The sequence below is a fragment of the Euprymna scolopes genome, chromosome 11 (genome assembly GCF_053919585.1).
Source record: "Euprymna scolopes isolate OS-2025 chromosome 11, ASM5391958v1, whole genome shotgun sequence".
In the NCBI taxonomy this organism is placed as follows: domain Eukaryota; kingdom Metazoa; phylum Mollusca; class Cephalopoda; order Sepiida; family Sepiolidae; genus Euprymna; species Euprymna scolopes.
In genome coordinates this window covers 4,452,223-4,475,313 of record NC_136492.1, presented here as the reverse complement: position 1 = coordinate 4,475,313, position 23,091 = coordinate 4,452,223, and the positions used below count along the sequence as shown (strand labels likewise).

The window sequence follows — 23,091 nt, the reverse complement described above, 5'->3', positions numbered from 1 at the left end:
TTATTATCGATTGGACACTAATTTACCAAATTATCAAAAACAAAAAGCAATAAAATTCAATTGTTAAATCTGCTGCGGACCAGAATATAAATACCCTAACTCGCTACAAGAAAAAATAATGAAACGAATTGAATGAAGGAAACAAAGAACTCAAATGCTGGAATAAAATAAACATGTTGTTTATTTTCTGTTGAGAAATGAAAGTCTTGGGTGTACACGTGTTCATTTAGTTGTTGACGACTACGCGCGTGGAAGGAAAGGGGAATGCAATAGAGAAACGCGAAGTGGCAAGCTGGACTGTAGAAAGAGAGGGTTAAGCTCAGTAGAGAGTCGCGCACATGTCTGTGTTGATGGACCAAAGCCGAAAGGGAGATAGAGTGAGAAAGTCAATCGAGTTCATGGAGAGAGAAAGTGTATAAAGTGTACGTACTGTTTCTTAGCTTTTTGTCCCTTGTCCCACATAGTAGCAAGCGGCGTGAGGCACGCTGTCGGTCTGTAGACCGCCCAGCTAGGAAGCTGGTCTGAAAGAGGCTGGAAACAGCTTGTCTCTTGCTTTTATACTTGTTTCCGGTGGTCTTTTGCACATGTGTGGATTTCTTTTGAAAGGGGAAGTGACGTTGTCCTTGTGTGCGTACGTGTGCGCGTGTGTGAGTACATGTGTGTCCGTTAGCGTGCGTGTGTATACACGTGAATGTGAGTGTATATACGTGAATATATGTACATGTGTGGACGTGGGCGCATATGTTTGTGTGCGCGTATGCATATGACAAGTAATATGGCTTGAAATGTAAACGCGTGTTTTTGTGTGAGACTAGAAAAGGCTCGTGCAAACCTCTACGGTTCAAAGTGAGCATTGTCTGAAAATAGAGGCTTCAATCCTACCCAAAGCCCGCCAGAGGCTTAGTTAGTCAAAACGTGGTGAGACAACAACAACTATGAAAGGCAGTAATTGCTGAGGATGAAGTTAGGAGATTCAGTGCTCCTATCCTGTCGTGGTTAACCGCCTGACGAAGGCCAGAGGAATAGTTGGCCAAAACATCGTAAAACAACAACTAAAAGATTGTAGTCCACAATAAATAAATGGATAAATAATACAAATTACTCATCTAAATAATAAATTCCAATTAATTAAATTTTTTTTTTAATTGCAAAATATTTTATTTTAATTAAGTATTTTCCATGTTACAAAAATAAAATGTTCTTTATTGTTTCTTTATTAAATACAGAAAATTTGTTCATTATAAACGAAGTTAACTTTTTTGAAGTAGGTAAACACATTAGTGCTTTTAAGTTAAATTCAAGTTTTACGATATCTATTTTATTTTAAAGAATTGTTAGATGAAAGTACAGAATAATTACAAAACACCCTACTCTCCTCATGTTAAGAATGGCTTTCTAAATAATATTATTTCAGCACAGTAACATAAGTGCATAACTGCCAACATTTTTCATTGGCTAATCGAAAAACAACTTCTACATCATTAACTATTTGATTTGAGCCAAGATCAAAGTGTAGTGTCTGTTCTGATGCAACACTTCAATTTTTTGTTCTCAGTGGAGGAGAAATCTTTCACAACTGAGACAATTTTTTATTTTTGTTCCTTTCTCCACATTAAAAAACGATCTTCGTGCCTAACTCTGCCCATGTGGGGAGGCAAAATAAATAGGAACTATTCAAAAGATAAACTTTATATATATATACTAGCAGTGCAGCCCAGTTTTGCTCAGGCCCTATGTACTGTTCATCACTTTATGTGCACATATATTAAAAAGTTTGACTCATGTCCAGGTAACCTATATCTAAAATTTCAAGTGTTTAGACCCAAAATTGGCGGAAGAGTTTGGTAGAGTCTGCAAAGGTCAACTCTTTCAACTTTGACCCCTTGGCAGCCAAATTTTCCCCAAAAAACTGCTGCGTGTCTGAATACCTTTATGTAAAATTTCAAATGTTTAGACCCAAAATTGGCTGAATAGTTTGCTAGAGACTGTAAAAGTAAAATCTTTTGAAATTTTGACTCCTTGGCAGCCGAATTTTCGGCCAAAAAACGATTAAAAAGCTTGCCCTATGTCTGAATACACTTTATGTAAAATTTCAAATGTTTAGACAAAAAATTGGCTGAGTAATTTGGTAGAGACCACAGAGGTCAAATTTTGAAAAGCTCTGATCCTAATTTTGACCCCTTAATATTTATTGTTTTGGGCTCAAATCAAATTAAAAAGTTTGATCCATGTCCAAGTAACCTACATCTAAAATATCAAGTGTTTAGACCCAAAATTAGCGAAGGAGTTTGGTAGAGTTTTCAAAAGTTAAAATTATTGAACTGGACAGCGAAATTTCTGGCCGAAAACCAATTAAAAAGATTTCCCCAAATCTCAATATATCTTATGTCAAATCTCGAGTCTGTAGACTGAAAATTGACAGAGTAGTTTGGTAGGGAAATGTGCACACACAGATAATTTCACTTTTATAGATATAAGAAATTAATTTGTAAAACATCCTCACAAAATGGAAATTCTTTTGTACAATAAAAAAGAAATTTGTTTTCTTGTTCTACTGATTATTTCAGCGTCCTAAATTATCTGCAACAAAATAACATTTACTTAGTAAATGCTAATTATCTCCCTTAGATAAAAACCGAATCCCAAATAAGCGCCAATTAACTGCACTATTATAAATTTTCCGGAAATCACGAGTTCTTATTTTCTGCGATTCAATACACTTCCTGGTCATTTTGGTAAGCCTTCTTTTAGCTGTGACTATTTAACTCTTACAATTAAGCTTTTGTCTATTTGTACTTGACTTTTGGCAGATGAATTTGCAGAATGCATGCTGCTTTTGTGCAATGTTACGATACGCCTCATCGAGAGAGTCCAACTTGGATTTTATTCCCAAATACGTATGGTGTTAGGAAAAGAAAAATGTAATTGTTGTGGAATATTACAACCTAAATGGAAAGTTAACCCAAGGTTCTTTGATCAGTACTGTCATGAAATAATCCAGAGCACAATTCGGCAAGACAAGAACAAATGACCAGACATAACAATTCGACAAGACAAGAACAAATGACCAGACATAACTATTCGACAAGACAAGAACAAATGACCAGACATAACAATTCGACAAGACAAGAACAAATGACCAGACATAACTATTCGACAAGACAAGAACAAATGACCAGACATAACTATTCGACAAGACAAGAACAAATGACCAGACATAACAATTCGACAAGACAAGAACAAATGACCAGACATAACTATTCGACAAAACAAGAACAAATGACCAGACATAACAATTCGACAAGACAAGAACAAATGACCAGACATAACTATTCGACAAGACAAGAACAAATGACCAGACATAACTACAAGATTACACATATGAATTTATATATTCATCACTTATTTTATTGTGCAATAAAACTTAATAATCATAAAATAAAATGCAATGTTAACAAATGTCTTTCTTTTCTCTCTTTTTCTTTTCTTTATATTATACTAGCGGGGGGGGGGGGGTACCCGGCATTGCCTGGGTGTGTGTAGGTGGTGCAGTAAGCAACCAGGGGGGGGGGGGTCAAACAACAGTAGGTAGCCGGGTGAAGAGAGGTGTTAAAAAAAAAATAAATAAATAAAAAAAAAAATAAAAAAAGCAGAAGTAGGCAGCCAGGCTCAAACCCATAACGCGAAGGAGGAAAGAAAAAAAAAACAAAAAAACCCAAACGCCTTAGCTGATGTATTCATCGCGCAACTGGAAGTTGAGAGCGTTGAAATTAAGCGTAGTCTAGGACAAACCCGAAGCCCTGAGGCGAAGTTTGAAAATAAAACCGGCCAGCCAGAATGAGTTACTGAAAGATGTTTGAATTTATTTAAGAACCAAATTGACAGGTGCACGCACGGAAGTCGTCGAGCGTTACGACGACGACGGAAGCTATTCAGCAAATGAGGTCGATGACCAGGTTTGTTTTTTATAAGCGAAGTAAAAAAAGAAAACAACGTTAAAACTTAAGCTGGGGGGGGGGGCCAAAACATCGCAAAAAAAAACACAAAACACAAAAGGCAAACGAACGATGTTAAATGTAAAAATCGAAAAAACAAAAAAAGAAAAATGGCTTAAATAAGCCTGTTTCGATATTAAAATTTAAAAAATCAGTGGGTACCCAGGTGTTTTTGGGTGTATGGTCGGGGGTGGATAAGCGAAGTAAATAAAAAAAAAAAACAGAAAAACGAACATTACGTGAAAAATGGCTGGTTCAATATTTAAATTTAAAAAATCAAAAAAAAAACAAAAGATATCTCACACCACGATTCGAACTCAAAACATTTAGATAATGAACCAACGCGCTAACCAACTGAGCTAACGCTACGTATACAAAATTTAGTCAGTTTTTCAACTATTTAAAGTAAATTAGATCATGATGTCATCTGACGCATGCGTAGAACAGGTCGTCGTCACGAGAGGACCGTTTTTGTTGCCCCCCCCTGTCGAAAATTGTCGATTTCGGGGTGAAAAAAAGAATGTTTTGGGCCAATTTTTCGAGCGAAGGATGGAGCTTCAATATGATACCGAGTTTGTGAATTTTTGTTCTGTCTGTTGAAAGTTTTTAGCGGACACACAAACACTCATACAAACATACATTTTCGTTTTTACATATATAGATATATAGATAAAATATTTGGTCAACCAAAAACAAACGTCTGGAGATTTTAGTTCGACTATTCATGAGAGTGGACAGGATCAGGATAAAAAAGGGGAGGGGGTAATCACAGAATATCTCTTGGAAAACGTATAATTCGAATAAAGTGAAAGATCCAATAGAAATAAAATATTCAATAGAAGTCATCGTCCAATTCCAAGCTTCCCGGAATTTTAATAGTTCTTTGAGATTTGGGGTAACACGTCCATTCCTTGATTTGCGGTAAGCATGTTTGTTTGTTTTTTTTTGGGGGGGGGGGGTCATCTGCCTTTTTCTATGTTGAGAAATATATATAGGCGTATTTTCCCTAATGCAGCTTTCTCCAAATTGAGTCAATTCAGGCACCTGACAAATTAGATGATTTCTTCGCCACGGATTCTGGCAGCATCTGCATCATATGGCATTTGAACAAGTTGAAGTGAACCATTGGAGAGAGTGGGGTTTGCTATAGTGTTTCCGTGTGAAAACATGTGCTTCAAAGCCCCCACTTTGCACCATTCAGTTGTCTCATTTACGCACTGTTCAGCATTTCAAGAGAAAAGTTATTAGTTTATTAATGGGGCATCTCTGATGTGTTCTATGATGGCTTCCCAATCAACATTTTTGAAGCATCTTGTCATTTGGAGCAGCGGATCCTCAGCTTGAGGTCAAGAACTAAAAGGTGATGTCTACCGATATCACAAGGTGATCAACTTTCTTGAATGAACTATGAAGAGATAATATTCCATGCATCGATTTTCAGTATTTACTTTAACAATGTTCAACACATGAGTATAGCTAGGTAGTAAAATATGAAAATTATATAGCAATTAAGCTACACAGAATTTTTTGTGTTTCATCCTTGTAGGGAATCATTAGGATAAAAATGCATGGAATTCATGTTACCTGGTTTTGTGTGTGTGTATGTGTGTTTAGCTTAGTTAACCAACCAGATTCATTGTTGTTACTGTCCACAGGTTAATGTTTTCATTAGCCAATAGCTGGACTTCATTCGGACAAAGGTTTGGCTGACTTTCACTTCCTATTCTATTTTGTTTTGTACATGGTGACACACAACTTTTTTGTGAATACCTCAAATTAACAGTTAGGCTTAATTTAAAACGGGCATGCTTGGTGTACATTTGTTTTTACAAGAATGAAATGCGGAAACTTCTGTGTAATTTAATTGCCATATATTTTCACATCTTTGTATATGATTACTTCATTTAATCACATAAAATTATATCTTCGTATATTAATTTATGTGTAAAGTTGTAGTATTTGCTTCAACAGTGCTCAACACATCGATAGAGCTAGGTAGTAATCTATGAAAATATATACGGCAATTAAGCTATACAAAATATTCTGCGTTTTATTCTCATGAGAATTCGTCAAGCTTATCCAAACAGTTGTGGTTATCGCATGTTTATATATACGCACATGCTATTGAATTTTCTAGTTAGCCAATCAGCTTACTAGTTTCCACCACACCCATCTAATCAGCCAATGGGCAGGCACAGTTACCCTCCACTTCATCCTTTCTCTTTGCGTGTTTGTAGTAAGCTGACCTACTTTCAGTTTAGGTATAGTTAGATATGTAATTCTGTGTTTTAGTCTATATTTCAGAGATATATATCTGTCTATATATATATATATATATATATCTATATATATATATATATATATATATATATATACGAGAAAGCTGATTGGCTAACTAATAATCCTCTACATATATAAAAACAAGAAGCAACCACAGAATTCGCGCATAAGCCTGACGAATCCTATAGTTGGATGAAACGCAGAATATTCAGTGTAGCTTAATCGCCATATATATTTTATAAATTACTATCTATATATCTATATCTATATAGATATATATATCTATCTATATATATATATATACGAGAAAGCTGATTGGCTAACTAATAATCCTCTACATATATAAAAACAAGAAGCAACCACAGAATTCGCGCATAAGCCTGACGAATCCTATAGTTGGATGAAACGCAAAATATTCAGTGTAGCTTAATCGCCATATCTATTTTATAAATTACTATGTATATATCTATATATATATATATATATATATATCTATATATATATATACATCTTTATCTATCTATATATATATATACATACATACATCTCTATCTATATATATATATATAAAATATATTTTAGTCATCGACATACAGACCTGTTTCGTTGTATCACAACTCATCAGTGCCGCTAGACTAACACCTCTCCCAAGCCGAGGATCGAACCTAGAACCGTCGTGATGACAGTCGGCAGTCCTACCCACATGACTACGGAATCGGTGGCCGAAATTAACCTATCCGAACGATTATTTAAATAAACATTCGTCCGCTACTCGTAGAGGGCTCAAACGTTTGTTTGTAAACAAATCGCGAGCTTAAATATATATATATATATATATATATATATAAGACGAATATTGGCTGAAGAGAGCTTGATAAGGATACCTTAAACGGGCCTTATTATCGGGCTTGAAACCGACGGTACCAATGACCTGTCTCAACTAACAACTTTCTGTACACAAAATATATATATATATATATATACGTAAAAAAAAAAGTATACACCAATATATCGTCAGAAGAAATCCACATTAAAAAATGTAGAAAATCAGTTCTAGTAAATAACAATAACCAATGGATAAAAAACAAAGATGACAAACTCTTAACTGGGCAATGGGCTCTTTAGACTCTGCAGAGGTATCAGATCTTGTGGGAGTGTTCATTCTACATACCCTCACAAACATATTTGCTACTACAAAGGAGATAAGTTTGAAAATATGGAGACAGACAGACATATAGCCTTTTATATATTAGATTAGAAGGGAAAATTTAGAAAGTTTTTGTAAAAGTATATAAAATTTAATAATGAAGAAATTCGCTGTGCCACAGGCTTGGAAGGCACAGTGGATAGAGGTGAGCACTGTCTGAAGATAGAGATTTCAATCCTACCCAAAGCAGACCAGAGGGTTAGTTGGCCAAAAAGTGGTGAGACAACAACTATGGAAGGCAGTAGTTACAAAACTCAGCATTCGTATTCCGTCGTAGTTAATCATCCCGAAGAAAGCCAGAAACATGGTTTGCAAAAAAAAGATAATGTACAAATTATGAAACCTTATCTCAAAGAATTCCAAAAAATAAAACACAAAATGTTACTTAATTATCTTTATTTTTCTCGTGAAATAAAAAATAATACTGAAGTTTAACGAATTACAAAAACATTAAAAAAGTAAAAAAAAAATGAAAAACAATGAAAAATGTGAAATAATTTAAATAAATTAAAAAAAAAAAAAAAAGTGAAAAAAAAAAAAAAAAAACTTTTTTTTTTGTTAAATGTTAGTATATAATTTGACAATGCATGAATACCAGTTTGAAAATATTCAACTAGAAGTCCAACTCAGGAAGAAACAAAGCACATTATTTTAAATGAAAGTTCATTCCTAAAGTTTCCAAACTTTTAAGAGATTAATCATGGGGGAGGGGTAGTTTATAAAAGCAGGATATCAAATATGGCCTTTCATTATCATCCGTAACACTTTTTTTATATTTTTAATTTATAAAAAATGTTTTTTTAATTTATAAAATGATGTGGTTATTGTCAGCTAATGTACTTAACTTCTGGCATGGCTGCTACCGGAAGTGGTGACAAGACAAATCAGTTACTTCACTTTCCTCTCGCGCTTATATCTCCCCTGTGTATATACTTTTTTTTTTTTTTATTACATTTTTCTCATTTTTTTTTTTTTTTATAATCATTGAAAAGTTTTTCAGCCTTATTTTAATTAAGAATTACTGAAATTAGTTTTATCATTTATTTATTTTCTTTATTTTTTTTTTTTAAGAATTATGGAAAATACTTTTAAAAAAATTTTTAAACTATTGTAGGAATATGTCTTGGATACGTTTTTTTATGTTTAGATTTTGGTTTGAATAATTTCATTTATTATTTTGATTTCAATAATTTTATTTTTATACTTTCATAAACACATTTATTATATAAATTCAAATAAATAAAAAAAAAATTATTTTTATAATTTCATAAATATATATTTATTATAAAATTTCAAATAAAATAAAAACTTTAATTTTTTTTAACTAAAAGTGCAAATAAAGATTAATTGTGTTATTTTTATATTTTTATAATTTTGTTAATTTTTATTGTATTCTTTTCAATAATGCTTTTTTTTTTTAATATTTTATTATTTCAATAAATCGCTTCACAATAGAAATACTGAAGAACAATAAAAGTGAAGGAACTGATTTTCCTTGTCACCGCTTCCGGTAGCAGCCGCACCGGAAGTTAGGAAGTACATTAGATGACTATAACCAATGATGTTTCAATACATTTTGAAATAAAAATGTATCAAAGAGTTGAACATTTAAAGAATATTTGAAATACAGTATCAGTCACATTAAAACACTTTTCTCTTATATATGTATATAAAAAAAATAACACACACAGGACAGTTGAATAAATGTCCTTCTGAACAAAAATAGAATAATAGTGCAGGTTTGAATTATTTGGACTATCCAGACTACTGTTCTCATCTTGTTTTGGCTGATATAACCTCAGACCTTCTTCAGGTGTCAAACTTGAGAATCTTTCTGTCAAACTTATGAATCTGCATGAAATTTCAAATGGAAACTCTTTATTTAATTCACGGGGGTAGCATGTTCTCATTCCGTCAGCCATGATACAAGTAGAAATTCTACATAATTCACAGATATATTTTGTTGCCTGCATTGAGGATTGAACTTTCAATCTTCAGAAGAGTGTGTGGGTTTACATGTGAATTTTAACAAATACTTTATCCACTGCAGACAATTCTGGCATGAATTTTACGAACTTTAAACCTAATAGGTTAGTGCAAAAATAATGTTTTTTGATGTTCAACTATATATATATATATATATATATATATATATATATATATATATAAACAACATTATTTTTGCACCAACCTAATATTTTGTTCCGAGATGTACAATCTTACAACTTAGTGTTGTATATCGCTATTTAGTATTACAACTGATCTTACATTCTTCAGGTGTATCTTGTCAAACTGAGAATCTTTCTGTTGAATTTGGGAATCTGCACAAAATTTAGTTTCTCACATTCCATGAGTGACGTTTTTGAAAAAGGGGGAAGAATTGCTGTTTTCTGGGGTGGAATTTATCCTTACAACACTTATCGTTGGCTACATTTTGACCTTGAAGTGTTTTTGTTTCGTAAACTCCTTACATTAAATAGCTTCATGCATTGACTGGAGCAATTTCAATTAAAAATAAATAAATAAAACAAAAAACTATTTAATCCACAGCAGTGGCATGTACTCATTCCGTCAGCCATGACCAAGTAGAAGTTTTAATTCTTCATACCGTCTGCATTAACGATTGAACTTTCAACCCCTCCAGAAGAGTGTCACTTGGAACTGAAACCTAGTACTTTATCCGTTGCGTCATAAATCCTTGTGGACAAAGATAAAATAAAGGGTTCCATCCGAAATTCAATGCGGTTACCAAGTTCAACAGAAAGATTCCCGAATACGACAAGATATGCCTGAAGAAGGTCAAAGGTTACATCGGTTGAAACGTGCAAGCAACACAGAAGATGAGAACAATAGTCTAAATAATGGAGACACAAATTATCCTCATCTCAAAAATTTAGAAAGATGGTGCACGTTTTTTTTTCATTTCCTTTTCCAGATGTCGTAACGTTGCCACTAATAATAAATAGTTGTCTGGCTCGGCAGATGATTGCATTTGAACGATGCGGATGAAAGGAATTGGAATAGTAGTCAGCCTCCTCATCATTAGCTCGACAGATTATCTTATTCCTGTTTCTTCTGGAACTGTGAAGTCGACTGTTGCTGCTGTTTCGCCCTCAGCTGAAGATGGATGATGAGGCGACAACACAGCAGCAAGGCGAAAACAATGGCCGGACTCATCTTCTCCAGCCCTTCATAGAGGGCGTGATGTGTGTAGATGTCATTCAACACTATCAACAACAATAAGACGTTTGCAAGTTGTTGGAGACTACCTGGAAAACAAAAAGCATTGGTTTAAAATCTTATTGCATGAACACGAAACACTAGTGTATGTACGTATGAAAATAATTGTTAATATGTAATTAAAAAAAATATAGTTATAAAGCTCTTTTAAGAAATAAAAATCGAGCCCACTTTATGGAATTAAGAAAAAGCGGTCAACTAAAAAAAAGAATTACCCGAATTTTCTTTTTCTCTCAAAAATCAAAGAATTTATTTCAAGAAGGCATCAAGAAACTAAATGGTTGGACAAAAGTCATAGAAAATGAGAAAAATTATTGTAAAGATTAAAAATGTTGTAATGTGAACGTTTCAGATGAAACAGATACAAAAACAACATTACTTTCTTTCCAACCCGATTATATATATTTCCCTAAAACGTCTGGCCTTGATGAAGGGGAGACTAAAACTTGCTACTATGGTTTCAAAAGATCTGAAATAACAGCAAGAGGAGACTTGATTCCAAATATTTCTCATATGTTATATCTCCCCTCTTTTAGAAATAGGGTACGATTATGAATATCTTCAATATCAAATAATCTTTATACACTGTGAAATTTACTTTATGTCTGAAAACCAAAGAGGAGAGATATAAAATGTATTCCAGGGTTCAAATATCCTATATATATCCAGTTTCAAGACTTTAGACCAAATATTCAGAGAGGAGTTTGGTAGAGATGTGTTTCTCCACACACAAAGTCACTTATATATATATGTCCATGTGCTAGAACATTTTCATCTTAAATTCTACACAATTATGCACAATGTAAAAACTATGCATAAAAAGGAATCAAGCCTAATCATTAAATGAAAACGATCATCTACTAAGAAACCATAAAAAATTAATGTTTTTCAAAAGAATATGCAAATTAGTTAACCTTCATAAAGTCACTCATATATACATGACCGAATATATTAAGTTTGTTTTAATAATTATTAAATAGAAAACGTAGATTTTATAAAATTTAAATCATATGTACAAACTTTTCTGGAAAAACAATGGAAGTGGTCCTTAATCTCTATGTTCCTTTTATGTGCTTAATGAGATGAGGAATTTCCCGAAGTTGATTTTTTTTTTTTTTTTTTTTTTTACATGGGAGGGGGGGGGTCACCACTTATCAAGGCCCGAGGGCCACTCAGGGATAAAGGTTATTGCGTGTACAGTAATCAATGAGATAGTATTGAAGTAATCATTAGTATTGGGGGTTGTGATAGAGTGTCATACTTAAGGGGCGGTTTGTCAGGAGTTTGTTTATGTTGGACTTGAAGACGTCCAAGTTGTAGTCAGGTGGAAAACAGGCAAGCGGCAGAGTTCCACTGGCGTGCAGTTCTAAGAAAGAAGCTTTACTCATGGAATCTACGTTTGGATTTAGATGTGACTTTTGTAGTTTGATTATATATACATACATATATATATATATATATATATATATAATCATGTTGACACACCAGTTCTTGTCAGATCACCGAAGTTAAGCAATGTTGAGTCTGGCTAGTACCAGATGGGTGACCATTTGAGAATTCTAGGTGCTGTATGTGCTGTCCGCTCATCTTAGCATTGTTTCCAGTCGTCCTGAACCTCCACTTGCCACAGGAGAAGCGTGGTTAGAGATTGTGCAACTCTTGCCACAAAAATTTCATGTGCAGGCAGCCTTACAGTGGGTATGCACAGTCTGTCAAGACTGGCACCCTTACAGTGGGTATGCACAGTCTGTCAAGACTGGCACCCTTACAGTGGGTATGCACAGTCTGTCAAGACTGGCACCCTTACAGTGGGTATGCACAGTCTGTCAAGACAGGCACCTTTACAGTGGGCATGCACAGTCTGTCAAGACAGGCAGCCTTACAGTGGGTATGTACAGTCTGTCAAGACTGAAGGAAGCATATATAAGTGCTGATGAGCCATCCAAACTGGAATGAAAATACACACATATGGAGATCTATATATAAAAATATCAGTATGGGCCGAAACCATTATATGCTTATATAACAAGTAAACTGAACTTTTTTGGACGAACATCACATCCTTGCTTCTGATGCATGTTCATGACAGGAGTTGCATTCTTAAAATCTCACACTGTCAATACCTGCAACAGAGAGATGAAACATTCAGGACATGAATGCATAAATTCAGTCATCATAACAATACAATTTGCAATTCACTCTAATTCATTTAAGCAGAATAAAAAAATAGGAGGCATTGCTTTTGAAATGTGCCTCATAAAAATAAAATTAATATGGCTTTAGCATTGCACTATATTTTTTTTTCTACCCAAATGGATCAGAACGGATTGCAAATTGCATTATGATAACAGCATCTATGCATGCATAACTAAGTTTCTCTCTCGCAGATATTGATGGTGTGAGACTAAGAAAGCAACCAGTCATGGGCGTGCATCAGAAACAGATGCATCAGAAACAGATGCATCATTAAATTCTTCCATGCAGAAAAAAAATTGAACCGATCAACATTCACCGGCACCTGTTACGCATTCACAAAGCTGATGCAGTTGATGTCAGCACGGTTAGGAGACGGGTTTATCGATTGCGGAGTGACGACAGATCCAAGTGACAAAGCACGCTTTGTACAGTCAGGCACAGCAACCACCTTATTGCTGGCAAAAGTGCATCAAGAATGCAGATAAAATTAAGCCAATCAACATTCACCGGTGCCTGCTGAACATTTATGATACAAATGCAATTTATGTCAGCATAGTTAAGAGATGGGTTTGTCGATTTCCAAGTGAGGATATAGATGTGAGTGACAAAGCACGCTCCAGACTTTAACGACCAAGGTTTTTTTTTTTTTTTTTTTTTTTACACAGTGATCACCACTTATCAAGGCCCGGAAGCCACTCAGGGATAAGGGTTATTGCAAGTACATGGCATTAGTGTGGAGATTTGATGAAGTGTTTACTTAAGGGGGCGGTTTATTAGGAATTTGTTAACATTGGACTTGAACACATCCAAGTTGTAGTCCGGTGGGAAGCAGGCAGACGGAACAGAGTTCCACAGACGTGCAGTTCTAAGAAAGAAGAGGTTTCAAAAAAGGCTGGCATAAGTGCATTGAGAATGCTGATGATTATGTAGAAAAAATAAATTCTGGAGCATAAAAGGTCACTCATTTTAATGGTACCAGCCCTGTCTTTGTAGCTTTTCAATGTTTTAGTTTTTGAGTTAAAAAAAAAAAAAAAAAAAATAGGAGGTCTTACTTTTGGAACAATCCTAATAACCCTAAAAAGTAACAAATTATTGAAAAAAGATTAACAACAATAAAAAAAAAGTAGTTTGTGTGAAAGACTGTCTTGCTTGTTTACATTGGTGATTATTTAAACCAACGCATTTCAGGTGAAAACATTACATACTTACATGCCCTGGCAAAATAAGTATAAATTTAAAAAATAATCCAGTCAAAAAATAAAATTTATCAAATGATCAAATTTTAATGCGGAAACAATTCTGTATGACCAACAAGGGAGATAACCCTTGATTTAAATCGACAAATCAAGGGTCTGCCATCTTTAAAGTCAACACATTTCAGAACGTAACTGTAGAGGATTGTTAAAAATACATCTAGCACATTTTCTACCGGATCATATTTTATAATTTTTATTAATTTCACCATGACATGCAAGTATGTAATGTTTTCACCTGAAATGCATTTTTGCCAGCTGGTGGCTGTGCATATACGTCTAAAGCATGTTTTGTCACTTGCATCTTTGTCGCCATTCTGAAATGCATTCAGAATGATGGTGACTATGTAGAAAAATAAATTCTGGAGCACAGAAGACGAGGGTCATACCTGGAATAGCTAATAGTATAAGTCCACAGGTTACTTCCAGGGTTCCGATCAATTTTCTGTAATCGTGAGGATTTGGTTTCCATCCCGTTTGCCGCACTAATGGAAAAACCTTGGCACTTCGTATAAATGTTTTTCGCTGTCAAAAAAAAAAAAAAAAAAAAAATTTGTTGAAAAACACTACAAAACAGCACAACAAAAATTAACACTATTCAATATGTGTTGTATATTATTTGGATTATTTGTGTGAATAGATTAAACAACTAGATATAAAACAAATTGCTAAAGAGGGCTAAAAAAAAAAAAAAAAAATAAGGAAAAAAGCTAAAAGGAAAAAAGCTAAAAGGAAAAAAGCTAAAAGGAAAAAAGGCTAAAAGGTAAAAAAGCTATCAAAAAAAAAGCTATTATAATATAAAAAAAGATATAATATAAAAAAAGATATAATATAAAAAAAGATATAATATAAAAAAGATATAATATAAAAAAGATAAAATATAAAAAAGATATAATATAAAAAAGATATAATATAAAAAAGATATAATATAAAAAAGATATAATATAAAAAAAGATATAATATAAAAAAAGATATAATATAAAAAAAGATATAATATAAAAAAAGATATAATATAACAAAAGATATAATATAAAAAAGATATAATATAAAAAAGATATAATATAAAAAAGATATAATATAAAAAAGATATAATATAAAAAAAGATATAATATAAAAAAAGATATAATATAAAAAAGATATAATATAAAAAAAGATATAATATAAAAAAAGATATAATATAAAAAAGATATAATATAAAAAAAGATATAATATAACAAAAGATATAATATAAAAAAGATATAATATAAAAAAAGATATAATATAAAAAAAGATATAATATAAAAAAAGATATAATATAAAAAAAGATATAATATAAAAAAAGATATAATATAAAAAAAGATATAATATAAAAAAGATATAATATAAAAAAGATATAATATAAAAAAGATATAATATAAAAAAGATATAATATAAAAAAGATATAATATAAAAAAGATATAATATAAAAAAGATATAATATAAAAAAGATATAATATAAAAAAGATATAATATAAAAAAAGATATAATATAACAAAAGATATAATATAAAAAAGATATAATATAAAAAAGATATAATATAAAAAAAGATATAATATAAAAAAGATATAATATAAAAAAGATATAATATAAAAAAGATATAATATAAAAAAGATATAATATAAAAAAGATATAATATAAAAAAGATATAATATAAAAAAGATATAATATAAAAAAAGATATAATATAAAAAAGATATAATATAAAAAAAGATATAATATAAAAAAAGATATAATATAAAAAAGATATAATATAAAAAAGATATAATATAAAAAAGATATAATATAAAAAAGATATAATATAAAAAAGATATAATATAAAAAAAGATATAATATAAAAAAAGATATATAAAAAAAGATATAATATAAAAAAGATATAATATAAAAAAGATATAATATAAAAAGATATAATATAAAAAAGATATAATATAAAAAAGATATAATATAAAAAGATATAATATAAAAAAAGATATAATATAAAAAAGATATAATATAAAAAAAGATATAATATAAAAAAAGATATAATATAAAAAAAGATATAATATAAAAAAAGATATAATATAAAAAAAGATATAATATAAAAAAGATATAATATAAAAAAAGATATAATATAACAAAAGATATAATATAAAAAAGATATAATATAAAAAAAGATATAATATAAAAAAAGATATAATATAAAAAAAGATATAATATAAAAAAAGATATAATATAAAAAAAGATATAATATAACAAAAGATATAATATAAAAAAGATATAATATAAAAAAGATATAATATAAAAAAGATATAATATAAAAAAGATATAATATAAAAAAGATATAATATAAAAAAGATATAATATAAAAAAGATATAATATAAAAAAGATATAATATAAAAAAGATATAATATAAAAAAAGATATAATATAACAAAAGATATAATATAAAAAAGATATAATATAAAAAAGATATAATATAAAAAAAGATATAATATAAAAAAGATATAATATAAAAAAAGATATAATATAACAAAAGATATAATATAAAAAAGATATAATATAAAAAAGATATAATATAAAAAAGATATAATATAAAAAAGATATAATATAAAAAAGATATAATATAAAAAAGATATAATATAAAAAAGATATAATATAAAAAAGATATAATATAAAAAAGATATAATATAAAAAAGATATAATATAAAAAAGATATAATATAAAAAAAGATATAATATAAAAAAGATATAATATAAAAAAAGATATAATATAAAAAAAGATATAATATAAAAAAAGATATAATATAAAAAAAGATATAATATAAAAAAGATATAATATAAAAAAAAGATATAATATAAAAAAAGATATATAAAAAAGATATAATATAAAAAAAGATATAATATAAAAAAAGATATAATATAAAAAAAGATATAATATAAAAAAAGATATAATATAAAAAAAAGATATAATATAAAAAAAGATATATAAAAAAAGATATAATATAAAAAAGATATATAAAAAAGATATAATATAAAAAAAGATATAATATAAAAAAAGATATAATATAAAAAAAGATATAATATAAAAAAGATATAATATAAAAAAAGATATAATATAAAAAAGATATAATATAAAAAAAGATATAATATAAAAAAAGATATATAAAAAAGATATAATATAAAAAAAGATTAAAAAAAAGCTATAAAAAAAAAGCTATAAAAAAAAAAGCTATAATATAAAAAGCTATAAAAGGAAAAGAGGTTAAAAAAGGTCATTTGAAAGGAAAGCTAAAAAGAAGTAGTGTTAGAAAAATTTGTAAATAGAAAAAATACATATCTAAATGAGTTACATTTAGCCTGAAACAGAAAATAGCTCAAAATGGAAAAAGATAGCTAGAAATGATTACAAAATATTCAGCTAAAAATTAAAATATAAAGTTTGCAAAAGAATAGCTTCAAAATAGCTAAAGATGAAAAATAGTTTTAAAAAAAAAAAAAAAAAAAAAAAAAAAGACAAATATTAAAAAAAAATTTTTTTTTTTAAAATTTCTTTTTCATTCTTAGAACTATATAGCTAAAATTGTTTAATATGCAACTGAAAATTAATAGAGTTAAAAAAGAAAAAAAATCTTTATATGGCTAAAAACGGAATTTAAAAATATGACAGTTTTCAGTCCAGATTGTCTGTTCTTTTTGATTTCCGGTTTCTGCTCTTCATTTGGATAATCATTAATCAGAAGGGATCATATCTTGCTAGTCACCATCATCTTATTGGACTGAATAATTAGACATTGTCCAGCAGACAAGAAAGCTGTTCTTAACATGAGGTTATCTGAGAGTAACATAATCATTAATCAGAAGGGACCAAATCTTGCTTGTCATCGTCATCCCATTTGTGAAGCAAACACCGGAAGTCAAAAAAGTAGACAATCTTGACTATAACCAAACTAGTTGAAAAAAGAAAAATGGGAATTCCATGGAATAATTCAAATACACCACAACAAAATGAAAAAATAGATATATTAAAACAGGTTGATAATAAACAGAATTTACAATTTAAAATTCCTACTCATTTATAAATAAAAAAAAAAAAAAAAAAAAAAAAAAAAAAGTCTGTGCATGTGTGAACTGCTTCATTTTTCATTTCAAGTTTTGACAGGCTTCTGGGCTTGACCTTTACTCCTGATCTTAAATGGAATACGTACATCAAATCTGTTGCCAAGGCCGCTGGAAAAATGGTCGGATCCTTCTATCGATCCAGTAGATATCTCACTGCTGATGCAATTCTCTATCTATATAAGAGCCAGATACGTCAAGGATGGAATACTGTTACCACATATGGGCAGGAGCTGCTAGAAAAGACTTGTCCTGCCTTATAGGGTTCAAAATAGACTTCGTGGCCTGGTGAGAGATGTCCTTTTCTCTTCCCTGCAACCTCTATCTCACAGAAGAGATGTTGCGAGTTTGTCTCTGCTTTATCATTATTTTCATGGAAAGTGTTCGACTGAGCTTCAATCTATGGTCCCCCTCGCCAAACTTTCACAAGAAACACTAGACTAGCTGAAAACATTATCAATAATTTTCCCCACTCTTTATCTGTGCCTAAACCTAAACATAGATTCCATGATCAAAGCTTCTTTCTTAGAACTGCACGCCTGTGGAATTGTCTTCCGTTTTCCTGCTTTCCAGCTGTCTATAATATGGTTGTCTTCAAGTCCAACGTGAACAAGTTTTTGATGAGCCGTTCCACTTAAGTTAACAAATTTACCGAACTTCCATTACTATCGATTACTATATTGTCCTTTTGACTACTCTACACTCTTTAACCCTTATCCTTGAGTGGCCTATCGGCCTTGATAACTGGTGACGCCTATGTAGAAAAAAAAAAAAATCTCTCAGATACGTTAAATACATAAATTTAAATAGCCGAATAGGTTAGAGAGTTGTTTCAGAATTATTAGTTTTCGTGTTCGCGCCCACCTTATGGCAGACGTTTTTTGTTTTGTTTTTTAAACATCTTTTTTGTAAACATTATTTCAGTAAGCTTTTGCATTTAAACAAGTTTAAAATATTTTTTGTTTTGTACTTTGTATTATTTACTTCAAAACAAATAATTAGAGGGAATTTCTTTTTGTTGGGTTTTTTTTTTTTTGTTTGTTTAAATCAACGGTCGATTTAGCTAAGGGTTGATTTAAAGATTTGAAAATTAATTTTTTTTTTTTAAATCGTAACAGCTGAATTTTTTTTTTTTTCTTTTTTGCTCACATGCCCCTATTCTGAATTCATAGCAGTGAGCCGACATCATTGGACCTTTTTTTTTTTTTTTTCAAAGTCATAAATTATTACAGTAAAAATAATTAAATTAAAATAAAAATCATGTAGGCAAGTGTACTCAAAAGCAACACCATTTTTTTTTATGGCCCGGGCAATGATGGGTAGCTCTGTTAATCTTCAAATAATAAGTAATCTTTAAATAAATATTTATCCATAGTGTTTGGTCGTTTTAGAGGAAAATTGATGTTTTTTGCTTTGTAGAACATGATTGACTTTTATAAAAGGAAGAGAAAAAAAAAAAACGTTTGGTGCATTTTAGGTCAGGGTTAGGGATATATCTTCAGACATCCTTATATGGTAGCACCAGAAAAAAAAGACAGAAAAACGCTAACAGTAAAACAGACAGAAAAACGCTAATAGTAAAAAAGACAGAAAAACGCTAACAGTAAAAAAGACTGAAAAACGCTAATAGTAAAAAAGACAGAAAAACGCTAACAGTAAAAAAGACTGAAAAACGCTAACAGTAAAAAAGACAGAAAAACGCTAATAGTAAAAAAGACAGAAAAACGCTAACAGTAAAAAAGACAGAAAAACGCTAACAGTAAAAAAGACAGAAAAACGCTAACAGTAAAAAAGGAAAAAACCCTAACAGTAAAAAAGAAAAAAAACGCTAACAGTAAAAAAGAAAAAAGGAAAGCCTAACAGTAAAAAAGAAAAAATGAAAGCCTAACAGTAAAAAGAAAAGCTAACAGTAAAAAAGAAAAAAGGAATAAACTAATAGTAAAAAGAAAAAAAGCTAACTGTAAAAAACTAACAGTAAAAAAATGAAAAAGAAAAAGCTAACAGAAAACAAAAAAAAGATGAAAAAAAAGATGAAAAAAAAGATGAAAAAAAAAGATGAAAAAAAAAGATGAAAAAAAAAGATGAAAAAAAAAGATGAAAAAAAAAGAGATTAGCCTTGTTGCATGCAAAAGTTATAAATAAGTTGATTGACCAATATTGCTGCCTCGTTAAATCCAGTCTTATCTTTGCATCTACGTGTAATGGGATAACAACATCATCATCATTTGTATTTACGTGTAATGGGATTCTGATTTACAATGCATCATTATCATGACGATGATGAAGATAAGGATAATAGGATGAGACGTGCACGGATAATCATCATCCAATACAGTCGCCACAACAATTTCCGTATCACTTTTCGTTCGCATCACTCAATATATTGATCGGGGTTTCGTTCAGATGAGATCATTTCGAAAACCCTACTGGGGTGGAGGGATTATTCCTAATTTAATGTTAAGCAATTCAAACTGTAGTCCTAGAAGCAGGAGATACCTAGATGAAATACTTTCCCAATTTCATGAATCTGCACTAAACACACATGAACCCAGTCATTCTAACTATATTTTATTTGCTATATTTTTGCCGGGTTTGTTTTTCCACTTGAGCATTTGCAAAGTTCTCAAGTCGCTGGTCAAAGTGTTTCTTCTTTGGGGTGCTGACTTTTTGATCCCCTTTCTGACCCCCCCCCCCCACACCTTTTTTTTTTTTTTTTACATAGGAGTCACCACACCTTTTGGGAAATCTGACTTTTCCATTTTTTTTTTTTTTTTTAGAGAGCTCGCAACTTATATTTGTGTGTTTTTTTTTTGTTTTTTTTAAACGCTCACTTATTTTTTTCTTTAGCGTCAGATGTTTCAGGGTCGCCTGATGAAGTCTCATTGACTAAAAGATAGCTGTTTGTATCAACCAAATGTAACTATTTACCTTTTAATAAACGATATATATATATAAACTTGGTTACATCTTCAAAAAAATTATTCCACAAATTTTAATTTGAAAATTTAGTACACTGAATAATGTTATATAATTTATTAAAAACAAATTTTTTTCTGAAACTTTCGTTGTTAAAACAAATTATTTATACTTATTTTTTCTCTTCATTTTGTTGGTGGTATTAACCTGAGGAGTCGGCCACTCCTCGAGAGAAAAAAGGATGTTCAATGCTATTGACAGTTGCTGTAAAGTCTAAAAATCGATGTAGCTTGCGAGGTTAATATGAATTTTGAATATAGAAAATTAGTCACATTTTGAAAACATTATTTCACGAGTTTTGATTTGAACATTTAGAAAACCTGAATATTAATATAATTTGTTTTTATAAAATGATTTATAATGATAATAGAAAAAGCAAGTGAAACATGCCTGGTTCCCTGTGAACGAGGCATTAAAAATAAAAAATTTAAAAAATGAACATTTAGCACCAAAAGTCCCTAGGGGACATCAAATCCTCATGAAAATGAACAAACGGTACAGTTTTAGGCCTTAACATATGTAAATTTGAGTTCTGTACCATATAAAAGAAATGACCACGTCCATCATTTAACCCCCCCCCCGCCCACATTCAGCCCCAAAAGTCGTTATGTCCGAGCATGTGAGCAAACATAACAACCTACTGAGCAAACCAAGCATAGAGCTGAATGCAATTTGGACACCTTTGATAGAGAGAGAAAACCTTGAATAACAACATAGGTTTAACATTAACAAAAACCAACTAAGAATTGTCCTAGTGACATATGGACGAGTGGTCCTAGACGTTGTATCAAAGTTTACAGTTACCCAAAAGGTGCTGAGTTCAATCCTGAACGAAGGCAGTGAAAAAAAGTAATATTGAAAACAGAGAATCAGCAACTATGTCCCAAAGCCTAGCTGAAGTCCGAACACGGTACCCCCGTAATAATAATAAAGGGTTGGGTTCGAGACTCCTAACAAACCGTTCCCCAGTTCGATACAAAATACCTGACGAAGGCCGGAGGGCAAAACAGCCGAAACGTTGTGACAATAACAACCAAGATGAGGAAGTCAGTCCGACAATCTCAATCAATGAAAACACCTCATCTCAAAAATACAGACAATTACTAATAATGAAGACATTTTCGTCTTGGATTATTGACAATTGTTTTTCACGTATCTTTGCTAAGTTCGCGTTATGCCATGCCGTTTTTTTTTTTTTTTTACTATGCAAAGTCTAAAAAACAACCACAAATTATCAATACTTGTGTGATAATATATATCTACAGAAATGTACAAGCGGGTGGATAGTTATTGGCATTGATTCTCAGATCAGCACGCAGTGTGGAAGATGGACTGAAAAAAAAAAAATTCTTTAGTCTCTCTTGAGAATGGTAGGCACAAGGTCAAGTGGGAGTTTGATGAAAGTGCTTCTGTGAAACGAACAGGATTTGAACTTGGAATGCCTAGGTTTCCAGTCCATATTGTTACGAATGAATCACATGCACTCATACATCTCTTCAACGATTTCTAATCTATAGGTTGACTACTATAGTAGACTGGCCCCTCAAACCTTTTGAAGTGAGAAAAAGACACAAACTTTAAAATAACTTGGAGAGAGTGGAGGACGGGGGTAATGTTTACAAGTTACAACATTTGGCATAACCATATTAACACACCCATTCTCGTAAGATTACCAAAGTTAAGCAACATTAACCTGGTCAGTATCAGATTGGTGACCATTTAGGAATACCAGATGCTGTATGTGGAAGGATGTCAACATTTCCGGCAACTCCTGCATTCCACTAACCTCCAGTTATCTCAACCGAGTCCTGCTACTGGGTGAGGCTGATTAGGATG

At 30.7% G+C, this 23,091-nt stretch overlaps 1 protein-coding gene across 1 annotated transcript in view; it reads right to left on the bottom strand.

Annotated features, from left to right (window-relative positions):
- Window positions 1-10,396: 10,396 nt before the first annotated feature.
- LOC145287746 (putative acetylcholine receptor chaperone) overlaps window positions 10,397-23,091 on the bottom strand; it is a 28,383-nt gene continuing 15,688 nt past the window's right edge. Inside the window, exons 2-3 of the mRNA XM_080135513.1 lie at window positions 14,561-14,696; window positions 10,397-10,751 (exon numbers count right to left, since the gene is read on the bottom strand). Of these exons, the coding sequence (XP_079991639.1) occupies window positions 10,543-10,751; window positions 14,561-14,696 (345 nt within the window). The 3' untranslated portion in view covers window positions 10,397-10,542. The remainder of the gene's footprint in view (window positions 10,752-14,560; window positions 14,697-23,091) is intronic.